Source organism: Nicotiana tomentosiformis, chromosome 7 (genome assembly GCF_000390325.3).
Source record: "Nicotiana tomentosiformis chromosome 7, ASM39032v3, whole genome shotgun sequence".
Taxonomy (NCBI): domain Eukaryota; kingdom Viridiplantae; phylum Streptophyta; class Magnoliopsida; order Solanales; family Solanaceae; genus Nicotiana; species Nicotiana tomentosiformis.
The window spans coordinates 53046084-53063589 of record NC_090818.1 but is presented as its reverse complement, the minus strand read 5'-3'; the positions used below and the strand labels follow the sequence as shown (position 1 = coordinate 53063589).

General features: G+C 37.4%; 1 protein-coding gene across 1 annotated transcript; it reads left to right on the top strand.

Annotated features, from left to right (window-relative positions):
* Window positions 1–1439: 1439 nt before the first annotated feature.
* LOC104087525 (uncharacterized) lies at window positions 1440–5221 on the top strand. Its single transcript, XM_009592031.3, has 6 exons — window positions 1440–1594; window positions 2651–2934; window positions 3050–3158; window positions 3503–3595; window positions 3891–3978; window positions 4484–5221. Exons 1-6 carry the CDS (start codon window positions 1530–1532, stop codon window positions 4772–4774), a joined length of 930 nt encoding a protein of 309 aa, XP_009590326.1. The 5' UTR covers window positions 1440–1529; the 3' UTR covers window positions 4775–5221.
* The last annotated feature ends 12285 nt before the right edge of the window (window positions 5222–17506 follow it).

The following is a 17506-nucleotide window of genomic DNA, read 5'->3' as shown; positions in this document are numbered from 1 at the left end:
TTAGAACGAAGCTGGTCATATTCTTGTCACGTGTATATATAAATTTGTACACTTATTTGATAGGCTAAAAAATATTTAAAATATTTTTGCAAAATCAAATTTAGATTAGGCCTTAATATATCTCGCGCACATGGGGGCATATTGACTTTTTTTGCCTTCAGGACCAACTTCTCATGTGCGCGAGGCCATTCCCTTTTACTAGCTCTTTACAAACCCAATAAAAAATAACTTAATATAAAAAGAAGAAGGAAACTTTTCACAACGAATTATAGACTTTTGTCTTTCATAAAAGACAAAAAAAGTAACGGGAAAAAAAAAAATCCACAAAAAAATCTTCGACTTTGGCTTACTATTTATTAATAATACCAATACATATTCCTTTTTTCTCAAAGAGGTAGAAGCAATTGAAAATTGAAAGAAATTAATATGTAGGTCATTAATTACATTACATTATAATCAATAAATTACTAATTCATATATTACTAGTCCTGACATAACTAATCCCTCTATATTAAATCATACATAACTATATTCTGCATAACTAATTCTTATAAAATCATGTACAATTATTTTATGTATAATTAATTCATATATTACTAATATCAGCATAACTTTAACTAGCAAGCATCTATAAGAAGACTAGAGAGTTAAGAGGAAGGATTTGTTGGGTGGAAAAGCTACTCCAGAAGAAAAAGCTCATGCAATCAGTGTTTTAAAAGGCGTTTTCGGGGCGAGCCCTGGGGTGAGGCGCACCAAAAACGCCCCGAGGCGATAGTGTGGGGCAAAAGTCTCAAGAGGCGTACGCCCAACAATTTGGGGTGTACGTCCGGGCGTTCGGGGCGTATGCCCGGGCGGTTGAGGCGCGTTTTTTTATTGAGGCGCAAGCCCCAGAGACTTTTTCAAATTAAAACAAAATTTATTGAATAAGTCCTTCATATAATACCCAAATTCTCAAAAGTCAGCTTGGTAATTACTCAAAATTTTTAAAAAGGAACTGAAATGTATTAAATTTAAAAGTCAAGACCTTTTTTTTGTTGATTGAATCCCTAATTTATAATTTTTCTCAATTCTTTATCTTGTCAGCTAATTTGTTAATATCTCTAAAAAGCAAAGAATATTCAATTTTTTTTTTACAAATGCAAAAAGAACTTCATTCTCCTTCACAATAGCAAGTTCAAAATTCAAATTGTAGGTTAGTCATTCTTTTTGTTCTTCCATATAGAAAACTTTATTCTTTTAGACTCAAGTTACTTGTGCTTATAAGTAACGTGTGTGTGTGTATATATATATATATATATATATATATACATATATATATATAATTTATTTTAATTTTTATATAATTTTACGTGTTTATAAATATTTATTATAATTATATTATTTTATAAAATATTATAACCCTAGTACCCGTGGCTTACGCTTTTCTGAAAATGATTCGCTTACGCCACACCTTTTAAAACACAGCAACTAACAGCAATTTGGGGGCTCCTTTTAACGACTATCAAGCCCTAAAACTCTACGAAACAAACATGGCAGTTTCTTTCATAGTTAAAGCTTCCATCCAGCTTCATTGTCGAGCCATTTTCATTCCCTGGTCAGTAGTTTCCCACACTTGGGTTTTATCTTGAAGAAATTTTATCATTCTTTACCCTATTTAAGTTCTTTACTAGCAGCTGCAACCATGTTTGCTAGAGTTCTGGCTATTGAATGTTCATACATATTACTGCATTTGTTGATTTATAGTAAGTATCTTGGTAAGCTGACAACTTTTTTTGAAGTGCTTCTGTGAATCTGCAACGTGGGTTGTTTAAGCAAAGGTTTGATTTTTTAAGCAAAACATGACCATAGAAAAGATTACCCAGTTCATTTTCCAAATTACGGAGATGGGTTTGAATTTTAGGAAAATATGACCAAAGAAAAGATAACAGCAGTTCATTGTCCCAAATTATTGAAATGGGTATTTGTGTTAAGTGGGGTTTTTAAGCAAAGGTTTGATCTTTAGTATAAATACGACCACAGAAAGAGATTACAGCAGTTCATTATTCAAATTCTTGAAATCGGTACTTGTGTAAGTGGATTTGTGAAGAAAAGGTTTGAGTTTTAGGCCAAAGGTGACCATCAAAAGATTATGATAGTTCACTCTCCAAATTTTTTGAAATAGGCCCTTTGTGTTAGGTGGGTTGGTTAACCAAAGGTTTGATTTTTAGACCAAATATGACCATATGAAAGGATAGAGCAGTTTGTTGTCCAAATTCATTAAATGGGTACTCTATGACATGAGTTTCTTAAGCAAACGTTTGATATGGATGGACATGACCGTAGAAAAGATTAGCGTTGTTCATTCTTCAAATCTCCAAATCGGTACTTGTCTTACATGGCTCTGTTAAGCAAAGGTCAATTTTTAGGCAAACATGGCCATGAAAAAGATTAAAGCAGTTTATACTCAAAATTCTCGAATATGGTAGTTGTGTCACATGGTTTAGTTAAGCACACTTTTGATTTTTAGGGCAAATATGGGCATAGAAAATATTACAGCAGTTCATTCTCTAATTTATCAAAATGGGCATATAACTATGGTATGTAATATATGTATGTTTCCGTGTATGTTACTGTCGAGAAACAGTTTGATTTAATATGATATGATTTTTAGGGTGCAGAAGTTCAGTGCCATAAGCTGCTCCAGAGGCAGAGATTATAGCTTATTTCCAGTCCGGCACATTCCCAAGAAATCTAAAGAATGCCAAGAGTTGGAAGCTGCTTCACCAAGGAAGCACTTTTTGGACATAGAAAAGCAGAGTTACGTGGACAGGAATGTTCAGGAAACTGAATTTTCTGTTGGTGGAAGGTTGAAGAATGGAGGCATATCTTTTAATTCCAAGTCTCAAAATCATAAACAAAGGCTTCTGACCAGCGTAGACAATGAGGTTGAATGGGGTATGGTTGGATTTATCCATGCCTCTGTTGTTCTTACCTGTAGTGAAACTCATATTATAATGCAGCATTCAAACTGTGGAAAATGAGAAATTAAGAGGTTATTATGGAATTTCAGGGAAGGAAGATGAAGTTAATGCAGATTTTAGGCTTGGGCGCGGTATAGCCGAAACTGATAAAGCTAGAGTAGATGCAGAAAGGATAGCAGTTCAATTACTTGCTTCAAGGTTAGAATATTAAATGTCTTATATCTCTTTATCTGGTCGTTATTTATTTGCTTTGACTATTATTTGCTACTGCGCTGATCTGACTTCCGACCTGATCTTTTCAAGTGGTGTTGAAGACTCTAAGCGCATATTAGATGGATAAATATTCATTTCCTTCATTATATGTGTGCATAGAGCTGTATGAGTGTGGCTTTCAGTGAGAGAATGATGTGCCAATGATGAAACTGTTAAACCTTTGTTGATGCACATGAATTCTCTTTCCAGTCAGTGAAGCTGAGAAAAGAAGCCCTTAGACTGATGCAAATGGAGTTTCTTCTGATGCATGTATTTTTTTAACTGTGCAGAGCACTTACGGCTGCAGAAGTGAAGAAGAAACTCCTGGGAAGAAAGTTTACAATCAGTGTTGTTAATGCTGTAATTACAGATTTCCATACCAGGTAAATCGAACTGCCATCAAGATATTCTCCATCATTCGGTCTTTGGTAACACATAGATGTTATTTCAAATCACAGTCATATTTTGGCTATTGATGCACATTTGTCACTTGTTCACTTACATTGTTCTACTGTTATCTAGACGTTAAGTGGTACACTTAGACTTGCTAAAAGGAAAATTAGTAGAAGAAGAAGATAGTGCCATAGGTTTTGTGTCATTTCCGAGTTGGTAATTCCTGGCTCAATCTTAATTTCACCATAATGACCTCATTTTTATTTGTTCCGTGTGTTGCCCTAGGGGTTTAATCAATGACAGTCTGTATGCTGAAATGTTTTCTCGGTCCAGATGGTCTTCCTCAAGTTGGGGTCCAAGACGAATCAAGCAAGTAAATTTTCCTCTTTGTCAACTACTTCTCTGAAGGAGATTTTGAACTTACTTTTTTATGCTTCTGTATAGAGTGAATTGGTTGTACGGTTCCAAACTAATGGGTTTCTCACCTACCTTTTTTCTTTCATTTTGACTTGGTCTTGTTTGGGCTAGTGTTGGAGAGCAGTTAGTAAATCACTTGCTGAATTTCCCTTGGGTAATCTGGAATTTTTCTTTTTCGATCCACTTAGGAGGACACAGGAGCATATATGTTTCTTATTACATCCAAACTTGAGTACTTAACAAAAAGAACTAAATAATTTTAACATTGTTAGTATAGTGCAATTATGGAGGCACAGTGTGTTATTTAGTTATGATGTTCCAACCATGTGGTCCTTTATTAGTTCTTTGAGCAGTTACACTCTTTTCTTCTCACCTCCATTTTATTATACAGAGGGGTAGCTTTGGTTTTGTTCTGCTTTTGTCATAACCCTATTGAACGTCCTTGTCATTTTACGGATTAGGCCTTGATCAAGAAGGGTGTAAGCGAAGCGGATGCAGAGAAGGCCGTAAAATTGGTCTTCAAGAATGACGAAGCTGTTGAAGAGGAAGACTCAGGACAATCAGTAGTTACTATGTCGAGACCTTCTCTGGATCAATTGTTTGTCCAGGCATCTAAGCAGTGGCTTAAAGGGCAGGGTGTGCCTAGAGAAAAACGTAAAGCAAGGATTGTTCGTTGGCTTCAGTACCGTGGCTTTGATTGGAGTGTGGTTAGTTTCATACTTAAGAAGTTAGAATCCAGCTATCCTGAGTAGAGCCCCATTACACAGCGAAAGGGATTATGATGATTTTGTTTGCTGTTGCCATTGCTGGATGAAGTAGGCAAGAGCACTGCTTCCAACTGTAAAATGGCTCTTAGTGGAAGTACAAGAAAATGGATCAGTTATTCAGTCTAGGGCTGTTCAAAACCGAACCATAACCGTTAACCAAACCGATTGGCTTATTGGTATCAGGTTATCGGGGTAATGGTTGGTGAACGGATTGAAATTTTATAATTAACGGTTTAACGGTTTGGGGGCGAATTACTCAATTTCCTTATCGGATAAACGTTAACCCGTTAAGAATTTTTATATTTATACTTTTACCCCTATGTATATAAAGTAATATTTGATGTATGATTGGATTTGATGGTAAGTAACAGATGTAGACGTTGATGTATGATTAGATGTTTGATTTTTCTATGGAAATGGTATTTAAAATCATGCTGGAGAATAAACCTTGGATATTTAAATTTTGCTTATTCATATTAATAGATAATGATAAATTTTCGAATATGTGGAACTGTAGACCACCTTGGACCCAGGGACTGATGATTCACTAGTAGTTTCTTCTTGTTGCCATCCCTTGATTTGAGTTATTTTGTCCCTTCTCATGTGTTTGGTTGTTGTAGGTCTTTGTCACGGGTAAAAAATCGTGGCGCTTCTCTCTTTAATGGGGCAGGAATTGGATTAATTGGGCCAGTGAGTTCCAGATAGGGACCTTTTATTCAAATAACTGGTTCTATTTAATGTTTACTTTTTCTAATCGTTTTATATATATATATATATATATATATATATATATATTATACATGTATTATACATCTACAAGCTAATTTTGGTTTAAGTGGTTGGGTGGGTGGCTATTTAGGTTAATTCTTCTCCCGAGCGGATTATCGAATGTTTATACCAAAAAAGAAAACATATTTATCTCCTGGATGAATATGTAATACTCGCCCACCTTGCTAGGGATAAATTTTACTTATTAAACTGTCTTCAAACAAATGGTATCATGGTACTACATAAACCCACATTATGGGGGTAAATTCCAACTTGAACTCGAAGTTGAGTGACATTCATCCCCTACGAGCAAGCATACTAATTGCTTAAAAGCTTCTCTCAGAAATCACATGAGCATGTGATGGGGCCAACTCATTGTTGGCAGCTGGACTATTTCTTGCAATACACTTGGGAATCTTATTTCTATTCAATAAATTCAAGGTACATAAGTCCAAGAACCTCCCTCCAATGATTGCCTCACTTTCCACATGTCTATACTGTTTCTTAACCCTCATACAAGTTGATAGTTGAAGTATTTATGGTAATCGTGGACACGAGTTCAAATTCCGACAGAGAATTAAGTAATTTTCATTCCATTTGCATAAGCTTTATTAAACAGAGTTATCTGATATTTGTGTTGGGGTAAAGTAACAAGTCTCGGTGAAAGTGGAATATGATGGGTCCATCTCATTCAATAGCCAAAGTAATAGGCATGTGCCTAAGGAAAAATTTTTTGGTTTGGTTGCCAACTTTGTTGAATTTCTTTGGTTTGGTTTTGGTTGTCAACTTTGTTGAATTTCTTTGGTTTGGTAGCCAACTTTATTGAATTTCTTTGGGTTGGTAGCCAACTTTGTTGAATTATCAACATTGAAGAAAAAGAAGAAAAAGTGTGTGCAAATTATCAAATATAGAGGGTGAGGCTTCGGCTATAAAAGGAGAGCTTCAACTCTCATTTCTACACACCAACAAAGAGAGAAAGAAAGAGTGAGGTTTCACAGACAAGGTATAAGAAAATAGTCTGTGAGAAAAATAGAGAGTGAGCGATATTGTAGTGAGGTGAGAATATCAAAAGAGGGTTATTTCTTTTGAGTGTTGTAGTGGTCTTTGGAGTATTTTACTCGGACCTACAAAGTATAAAATTTCTTGCTATAGTGATATTAGTTGCTCGTCTCGGGGCCGTGGTTTTTTCCCTTATTCAAAGGGTTTTTCACCTAAAAATCTTGGTGTCGTTGTCACTCTTTTATTCGTGTTAATTACCGTATCTCGGTGCTACGTGATTATTCCGCTTTTATTACTGTGAATATTATTTCTGTAGGGGATTTATTCCCAACAACTGGTATCAGAGCACAGGTTTTGCTCGTTCACAGAAATACTATTCACTGTCGGTAGTATTATACTCGATGAAAAATAAAAATGTCCGGAGTAAAGTACGAGGTAGCAAAATTTAACGGAGATAGAGGTTTCTCAACATGGCAAAGAAGGATGAGGGATCTGCTCATCCAACAAGGATTACACAAGGTACTAGATGGTGATGCCAAAAAGCATGATACCATGAAAGCTGAGGATTGGGCTGACTTGGATGAAAGGGTTGCTAGTGCAATCATGTTGCACTTATCAGATGATGTAGTAAATAACATCATTGATGAAGACACCGCACGTAGCATTTGGACAAGGTTGAAAAGCCTATACATATCCAAAATGCTGACAAAAAAATTGTACCTCAAGAAGCACCTATACGCCCTACACATGGGTGAAGGTACGAATTTTTTGTCACATTTAAATGTGTTTAACGGAATAATCATACAGCTCGCCAACCTCGGAGTGAAAATCAAGGAAGAAGATAAAGCCATCTTGTTGTTGAACTCGTTGCCATCTTCGTACAATAATCTGGCAACAACCATCCTGCACTGTAAGACTACCATTGAGTTGAAAGATGTCACATCGGCTCTTCTACTCAATGAGAAGATGAGAAAGAAGCCTGAAAATCAAGGACATGCTCTCATCACAGAAGGTAGAGGCAGGAGTTATCAAAGGAATTCGAGCAACTATAGTAGATCCGGAGCTCGTGGGAATTCTAAGAACCGATCCAAATCAAGAGCTAAAAATTGCTACAATTGTGATCAACCAGGTCACTTCAAAAGAGATTGCCCAAATCCAAGAAAGGGCAAAGGTGAAACTAGTGGCCAGAAAAATGACGACAACACAGCCGCCATGGTGCAAAACAATGATAATGTTATCCTCTGTATAAACGAGGAAGAGGAATGCATGCACTTATCAGGTCCAGAGTCGGAATGGGTAGTTGATACAACAGCATCTTACCATGCCACACCGGTAAGAGATCTTTTTTGCAGATATGTAGCAGGTGATTTCGGCCTTATAAGAATGGGTAACACAAGTTACTCAAAAATTGCGGGGATTGGTGATATTTGTATCAAAACAAATGTCGAATGCACATTGGTTCTGAAGGAGGTGCGACATGTACCTGATTTGAGGATGAACTTGATCTCGGGAATTGCTTTAGACCGAGATGCATATGAGAATTATTTTGCAAATCAAAAGTGGAGACTCACCAAGGGATCATTGGTGATTGCAAAGGGAGTTGCTCATGGCACGTTATACAGGACAAATGCATAAACATGCCAAGGTGAATTGAACGCAGCACAAGATGAGATTTCTGCAGATTTGTGGCACAAAAGGATGGGTCATATGGGTGAGAAGGGATTGCATATTTTTTCCAAGAAATCACTCATTTCTTATGCCAAGGGTACAACGGTAAAACCTTGTGACTACTGTTTATTTGGTAAGCAGCATAGAGTCTCATTTCAGACATTATCTGAAAGAAAATTGAATATACTTGATTTGGTATATTTTGATATTTGTGGTCCAATGAAAATTGAATCGATGGGCGGTAACAAATATTTTGTTAATTTTATTGATGATGCTTCACGAAAATTATGGGTTTATATTTTGAAAACCAAAGATCAGATGTTTCAAGTTTTTCAGAAGTTTAATGCTCTGGTGGAAAGGGAGATAGGACAAAAGCTAAAGTGTCTCCGAAGTGACAATGGAGGTGAGTACACTTTAAGGGAATTTGAAGAGTATTGTTCGAGCCATGGGATCAAACATGAAAAGACAATTCCTAGAACCCCACAACACAATGGCGAAGCCGAAAGGATGAATCGCACCATTGTGGAGAAGGTGAGAAGCATGCTCAGAATGGCTAAACTGCCTAAGTCATTCTAGGGTGAAGCAGTTCAGACAGCCTGTTACCTGATCAATAGTAGTCCATTAATTACGTTGGCGTTTGACATCCCAGAGAAAGTTTGGACCAACAAGGAGGTGTCCTACTCGCATATAAAGGTGTTCGGTTGCAGAGCTTTTGAACATGTACCAAAGGAGCAGAGAACAAAGTTGGATGATAAATATGTTCCCTGTATATTCATCGGATACATAGATGAAGAGTTCGGATACAGATTGTGAAATCCTGTAAAGAAGAAGGTCATCAGAAGCAGAGATGTAGTCTTCCGAGAAAGTGAAGTTGGAACTGCTGATGATATGTCAGAGAAGGCCAAGAATAGTGTAATTCCTAACCTTGTTTCCATTCTTTCTTCTTCTAACTATCCCACAAGTACAGAAAGTACGACCGACGAGGTTGCCGAGCAGGGGGAGCAACCTGATGTGGTTATTGAGCAGGAGGAGCAACTTGATGATGGTGTCGAGCAAGTGGAGCACCCCACTCAGGAAGAACAACAACCTTAACCTCTGAGGAGATCAGAGAGGCCAAGGGTAGAGTCATGTAAATACCCTTCCACGGAGTATGTCCTCATTGGTGATGAAGGGGAGCCAGAAAGTCTTAAGGAGGTGTTGTCTCATCCAGAAAAGAACCAGTGGATGAAAGCCATGCAAGAAGAGATGGAATCTCTACAGAAAAATGGCACGTACAAGCTGGTTGAACTTCCAAAGGGAAAAAGACCACTCAGATGCAAATGGGTATTTAAACTCAAGAAAGATGAAAATGGCAAGCTTGTCAGATACAAAGCTCGATTGGTGGTAAAAGGCTTCGAGCAGAAGAAAGGTATTGATTTTGACGAAATTTTCTCACCTGTTGTCAAAATGACTTCTATTCGAACAATCTTGAGCTTAGCAGCTAGCTTAGATCTTGAAGTGGAGCAGTTGGACATGAAAACTGCATTTCTTCACGGAGATTTGGAAGAGGAGATCTATATGGAGCAGCCAGAAGGATTTGAAGTAACTGAAAGGAAACACATGGTGTGCAAACTGAATAAGAGTCTTTATGGGTTGAAGTAGGCATCAAGGCAGTGGTACAAGAAGTTTGACTCATTCATGAAAAGTCAAACTTACACAAAGACATATTCTAATCCATGTGTATACTTCAAAAGATTTTCTGAAAATAACTTTATTATATTGTTGTTATATGTGGATGACATGTTAATTGTAGGAAAAGACAAGGGGCTGATCGCAGAGTTGAAGGGAGATTTGTCCAAGTCATTTGATATGAAGGACTTGGGCCCAACACAACAAATTCTAGGTATGAAGATAGTTCGAGAGCGAACAAGCCAAAAACTGCATTTACAAAATACTTTTATAAACCTAGGATTAACTCTAATCCCGTTGTGGCAACCAGCCTCTAACTATTGCGACAACTTCAAGTTAACTCTAACTTGAATACTCTGAGTACCTATTACAACTGCCTCTAGATAAAGCTGAAAGGTACAATATGAAAACACCTACTACAATTGAACTAGAATAAAAGACAGACACTTGGAACTGGTTCTTCTATCTGGTTCATGTAGCTTCAGGTTTGCACACTTGAATCACATATGAATTGCTTGTAAAATACCTTGCTATTTTGCTCTCAATTCACGTTTAACTTCTGCTTTTGTGCATACCTATAGAATGAGAACATCCTGCAATATATAGAGTTAGTAGATGAAGAAATAACTAGAGTTCTAATGCTACTCTTCCTTGGTGGAAGAGTTCTAGTTGATCTCAACTTCTAACTCCTCCCTTATCTCAAATAGTGTTCTCTTTGCTTAAGGAGTCCTTCTCCTTATCAATTATGCAACCTTTTCGATCAGGAGATATCAAGTATACCAAGTTAAGCTTATCACCTTTACGTGCATCCCACATGCTCGAATATGCCCGTGTCTATGCACACAAGGGATGCACCTGGTTCATGCCTGAGCTTCCTTTGTCAATCTTCAAAAAAACATTCACTTGGGCCAACAAATTCCCCCCCCCCCCTTTTGATGATGACAAACTATGTACTTTTTCATAAGCTTAGGCCATGTTTCAACTTAGCTCAACATCAATACAATGTTAGAAATATTTTTCCTTTTTATCACTTATCATCAAGGACCAGGTTCATCAGGTTATAAACATCATTGTTCAAAGTTAAAGAATAACTTTTTTTCCCCTTTTGGCATCTTTAGGAGTGGCATGAACTTCATAGTCACAAGCAAGCAGCATATTTGCCCCAAAATGATCCTTGCTTGTACCAACCTCCCACTTCTTCATAGGTACCTTGAAATGTGCAAGCACAACTGTGAGAATGAATCCATAGGGAATGGCATGAGTCTTGGTGCCATTTAGAACCCTATCAAGAAGTTGGATTATAAATCCATGCCAATTTATCTGCCTCCCACTGTCTAAACACTCCATGAGGACCAAGTCCATGAAGTTTGCAATGTGCCTCCTTTCTTGTCTTGGTAGAACATATTTGTTGACAAATTCAAACAACACTTTGTGGGGTAGCTTCATCTCACTCTTGTACACAGCCTTGGGCTCAACTTCATCCTCATTGTCACTGAATTTTCTGGTAATGGCAAGGGCGGTAGGAAGATTTTCTAGGCTTGGCCACTTAAGCTTTGTATAGTCATTGTACTCCTCAGCAGGTACACCCAGAATTTCTCCCAACTCCTTCACATCGAAGGAGACTTGCACTCCTTTCACTATACTGGTAACGCTTCCATCTTTCACCTCACCATTTGCCATAAACTCAATAATTTCATTCCTGGCCAACTTGCCATCCATCTGAAGGACCATGTCCTTCCAGCCTTGCAATTCTAACTTCTCCAAAAGCAACACCATTCCTTGCTCCTCCAAGTCCCTGAGGAGTCTGCCCTTCAAAATTGTCCTCTTGCCAAACTTGGCCATCTTGTCTTTCTCAGTGTCAGAATCATCTTCTTCCTCTCCACTCCATTCTTGTTCCTCAACAATTTTCACTTGTTTTGACTTCACAGCAGACCTTGTTCTTTTTGCCAAGGTGGATGGTTCAGTAGACTTTGACTCTGAAACAGACTTCTTAGTGGAAGTCTTGGCTTTAGGAGTCAGAACCTCCACTTCTTCAGTATCTTCTTCATCTCGAAAGACCAGGTCCATCTCATCAATATCAACAGTCTCAACAGGCTCATCCATCTTCTTCTTTCCCTTAGCAACTACTTTTCTTCTACTTTCTTCTAAGGCTTTCTGCAGTTCTGCCTCATTCTGCTTTAGCTGACTTCTTGTGGCTCTTCCTCTTGTGGGAGGAATTTCAACAGTAACAGAAGGGGCAGCCTTCCTTTTCTTATTTGCCCTAGAAGTGCCAGGGGTTTTAGCCTTTGAACTTCCTTTCTTCTTTGGATTATAACTCTCAGTCACTCTTTTCAGTAGGTCTGCGAGGATTTCCTGTTAAGATGAAATAGGTTCATCTCTATTTTTCCCAAGTTGAACCAGCCCTTCAGCAGCTTCGCCAGACCCACTTCCCCCTGTTTTCTTTACACTCTCCTCTACTCCAGCAGATTTTTCTCCCCAAATAACCATTGCACCTGTGTCCTTGGTTAAACTAATAGGAGTGGGCGAAGAATCAACCACTCTTTTACCCTTTTCCCCTCACAACACTCCTAACTCCCTTGCTCTCTTTTTCTTTTCCCTTTTCATTTTTGCCACCAACTTCTCCAGACTCTGTAGTTTCAACACCTGCTATAGACCCTACCAGCACAAACCTATTCTCCAAATTTGTAACAACTTCAGAAATTATCTCACGAGTAACTTTAGGGCAAGAAGATACCTGTTCAGTTTTGGAAGAAATAATTTCTTCCCCCTCAGTAGCAGATTTGAATGATTCATTAGATTTCTAAGGTTCTTCCTCCCTACTCGCTTTCAGTTGTTCATTAATTTTCTAAATCTGTTCACCACCAACAACAACCTTGCGAGCCATCATTTTTACTCTATTCTTAGAATTTAGGGTGTTGGAAGGAGTGACAGTGGGTGTGGAAGTGGTTTCTTGTGGTGGTGATGAAGGGTTTTCAGGAGTGTTAGCCATTTCTGTGCTTGGGTATGGAAGAGAAGAGAATTGGATTGTGTTTGGAAGATGAAAGAAGATTGAGAGTATTTTGATGGCTTGAGAGAGATGAAGTGAGGAATACACTAAAGCTAATCAATTTAAAGAGGAGTAATTAATGAGGTAACGACAGCTTTTCAGACTTTTAGAAGTCTAATCAAACTGAATTTCAGTTTTGAAAAGACGTTGGAGTGTATCCCTAAAATCTAGGTACTTCAATTCGGTTGGGACTCTTTTGAACGGAACTGTTTTACTTCTAACGGATAAGTACAAAAGGAGTTTGGAATTAGGTAGGACTCTGCTCATGATCCAAATATTATTATTTCAAATTATGTAGAGTATAGAAAACATACCAAGTAATCTTAATGAACCAGGTTCTTCACTGAGAATTCTCTTATGTAAGTTTAAATTTGCCAAAATAGAGAAAATATTATTAGAGATTAATGAGTCATTTTTGCACATTTCACAAGAGTATACTATTAAAAGTATGAGATTGAGCAAAATTTAATCTAATTATATACACAATTTACAGATTTTCTAACCAAATTTTTTTTTTTTCATTTTTTTTTTCATTGTGAATTTTGAACTAGTCCTTTTAGGTGATCTTAATCATCCCTAATTCTAACATGTTCCTTTCAAAGTGATCTCTACTTAGGGCTTTTGTGAAAATATCAACTATTTGCTTGTTAGTAGTACAAAATTCCATAGTTATCAAACCCTTTTCATAGTTATCCCTCAAAAAGTGATGCCTAACATCTATGTGCTTAGTTCTCTTGTGATGAACCGGGTTCTTGGTCATACTAATTGCACTAGTGTTATCACAAAAAATGGGGATACAATCAGCATCAATTCCAAAGTCCATTAATTATTGTTTGATCCATAACAATTGAGCATAACATGAAGTAGCAACAACATACTCAGCTTCAGTAGTAGATAAGGCCACTGAATTTTGCTTTTTGGTAGCCCAAGACACAAGACATGAGCCAAAAAAGTGTGCCATACCTGAGGTACTCTTTCTATCCATAAGAAAACCTGCATAATCAGCATCAGCATATCCCACTATATTGAAATTACTACCTTTTGGATACCATAGATAGAGATCAGTGGTGCCTTTTAGATATTTCAAAATTCTCTTGATAGCAGTCAAGTGAGACTCCTTTGGATTTGCTTGAAATCTTGCACAAAGGCCTAGACTGAAAATAATGTCAGGTTTACTAACAGTGAGATATAACAATGAGCCAATCATTCCCCTATACAACTTCTGATCAACAGATGAACTAGGTTCATCTATATCCAACTTTGTAGCTGTTGCAATAGGAGTGTCAATTTCTTTGAAATCTTCCATTTAAAACCTTTTAAGCAACTCTTTTATATACTTCTGCTGATGGATCATAGTTCCATTTGAATTTTGTTTAATTTGTAAACCTAAAAAGAAATTAAGCTCACCCATCATACTCATTTCATATTCACTCCCCAATAGTTTAGCAAATTCTTTACTTAACTTATCAGTAGTTGCTCCAAATATTATATCATCAACATATATCTGAACTACCAAGAAATCTTTACCTTTTTCTTTCAAGAATAAAGCATTGTCAATTTTACCTCTCTTGTAGTCGTGCTCAAGCAAAAACTTTGATAATCTTTCATACCATGCTCTTGGAGCCTGCTTGAGCTCATAAAGTGCTTTGTCAAGTTTGTACACATGATCAGGACTCTCCTTGCTTTCAAACCCCGGAGGTTGCTTGACAAATACTTCTTCCTTTAGATAGTCATTGAGGAAAGCACTCTTGACATCCATCTGGTGAAGGGTGAATTCCATGTAAGCAGGAAAGTCTATGAGGAGTCTTATTGCTTCCAACCTTGCAACTGGAGCAAAGGTTTCATCATAGTCTATGCCCTCCTCTTGGCTATATCCTTGAACCACCAATCTTGCCTTGTTCCTTGTAACTGTTCCATCTTCATCAAGTTTGTTTCTGAAGACCCATTTTGTGCCAATTACCGATATGTCCTTGGGTCTTGGTACCAGATGCCAAACTTGACTCCTTTCAAATTGGTTTAGTTCATCTTGCATTGCATTTACCCAGTTTGCATCCTGCAAAGCCTCAGCAATATTTTTAGGTTCAATAAGAGATAAGAAGACATCAAAAGCACAAAGATTTTTTAATGAAGATCTGGTTTTGATTCCAGAGGTTGGATCAGTGATTATGTTCTCAATGGGATGAGAACTTTGATACTTGTAAGATTTTACAACCAACTGGTTTCCCCTTGATGTTCCTTTAATGCTTTGTTGTTGTGGAACAGGTTCATGGACAGGTTCCCTTGAGGTTTGAGAATCATTTCCTCTTTGTTCTATTCCCCCTGTCATGTTGCCCTGGGTGGAAGAACATGTTCCATCACCTGTTCCTTCCTCTAGTGCAGCTTCAGTCTGGGATGTGGTTTCATTTGAGTTTCTTACCATCCTAATTGCTTCATCATCATGTTCCTGCCTCTCAGAAAGAATGTTAGTTTTATCAAAAACCATATGAACACTTTCTTCTACACACATAGTTCTTTTGTTATAGACCTTATAAGCTTTTCTATGTGAAGAACATCCCAAGAATACTCCCTCATCACTTCTGGGATCAAACTTACCTAGGGAGTCTTTACCATTGTTGTGCACAAAGCACGTGCATCCAAATGCCCTAAGATAGGATATGTTTGGTTTTCTCCCTTTAAGTAACTCATAGGGAGTCTTCTCTACAAGAGGTCTAGTCAGGCACCTGTTTATAATGTAGCATGCAGTATTTACAGCTTCTGCCCAGAAGCTATGGGGCAGTTTACTAGAAAGAAGCATAGTCCTAGCCATATCTTCAAGTGTCATATTATTTCTTTCAACTACTCCATTTTGTTGTGGAGTCCTAGGAGCAAAAAAATTATGATCTATGCCATGATCATCACAAAATTCAACAAATTTAGCATTTTCAAATTCAGTGCCATGATCAAACCTAATTGATGCAAGTTGATTACATAGTTGTTTCTGAGTTTCTCTAACAAAAGAAGTGAACATATCAAATGCTTCATCTTTAGATGTTAAAAATAATGTCCAAGTAAACTTAGAGTAATCATCAACAAGCACCATCACATATCTTTTACCACCTCTGCTTAATGTTCTCATTGGACCATAGAGATCCATATGGACTAGTTCCATCGTCCTGGTGGTGCTTACCACTTTCTTGCATTTAAAAGAGGATCTTACTTGCTTCCCCCTTGCACAAGCCTCACAAACTTTGTCTTTCTTGAACTTGATGTTAGGCAACCCTATCACCAGGTCCTTGGAAACTAATTTGTTGAGTTGACACAGACTGGCATGTCCAAGTCTCTTGTGCCAAAGGAGGGGATCATTATCCAACACACTTAAGCAAGTGAGTTCATTTTCTGAAAGTGTGGACAGATCTATAATATATATATTGTTTACTCTTTTTTCCTGCAAAACAATCTTGTCAGTGTTAAGATTAATCACAAAACATTTGGTAGAGGTGAATACTACCAAGTTACCTCTATCACACAGTTGTGATACACTGATTAGACTGTATTTTAATCCATCTATCAAGTAGACATTCTCAATAGAGTGAGAATCAGTCTTACCTACCTTTCCAACCCCAATGATCTCACCTTTCTTCTCATTTCCAAAGGAAACATTACCTCCTTTAAGGTCCTCAAGTGAAAGGAACTGGTTCTTGCTTCCTGTCATGTGCTTTGAGCAGCCACTATCTATGTACCATATTTGGCTGCTCTCTTTCACTTGGACCTGCAAAAGGAAATCAGGGGTTAGTCTTAGAAACCCAAACTAGTTTGGGTCCCTTTCTATAGGCAAAAAGATGAATCAGATTCCTTTTAGCCCAACTTGGTAGCCTATTCTTCCCTTGAACAAATTTTTTGTTCTTTTGGCTTGCCTTTTCTTTTGCATTGCATTCACTTTTATAGTGACCTGTTTTACCGCAGTGAGTACAAATCTTGTTCTCAGGAAGTATAAGGTACTTGCTTTTGGGATCCCATTTAGGTGGCAGATTCCCAAAGCCAAGTCCTCTTCTATTGCTACTATGATGTTCCTGTAGCCATGAAAGTGCATCGGAGGACCTGTTCCATTTATAAGTTCTGTCTAGTTCATGCTTGGCCTTGCCTAGATCCTTCTTCAAAATTCTAACCTGCCCATCCTTCTTATACAACTCATCTTTTAGTTTACCTACATTTTCTTCTAGAGTGAGTTGTGTGCAATCAGTTGTCTTCTTACTTGATTCTAATTTTAGTTTTAGGTTTTCAGATCTAAGTTCTAGGACATTTGATTCAAATGCATGAACCTGGTTCTTTAATGCAGTATTTTCACGTATAGTCTCACTAACCCTAAGTTCCAGGTTCTTACACTTTGCTTTCAAAATCACACATTCCTTAGACAGTTGTTCATTTTCATTGTTTACATCCTCAAATTCATCAATGAAATCTAGAAGTAATTCAGATAGCCATTCTTTAGACAAAAATTTAATCTTGTCTTTGAGATGAATTACACTTACCTTAGATTCCTCATCAGATTCTCCAATGGCCATAAGTGCTTGTTCATCTCCATTTTCATC

Bases quoted from the DNA above. Each gene is read 5' to 3' on its own strand.
- LOC104087525 (XM_009592031.3), top strand. From the start codon at position 1,530: ATGGCAGTTTCTTTCATAGTTAAAGCTTCCATCCAGCTTCATTGTCGA. The intron at 1,595-2,650 runs GTCAGTAGTTTC...TATGATTTTTAG, and splicing joins CGAGCCATTTTCATTCCCTG to GGTGCAGAAGTTCAGTGCCA. The intron at 3,159-3,502 runs GTTAGAATATTA...TTAACTGTGCAG, and splicing joins GTTCAATTACTTGCTTCAAG to AGCACTTACGGCTGCAGAAG.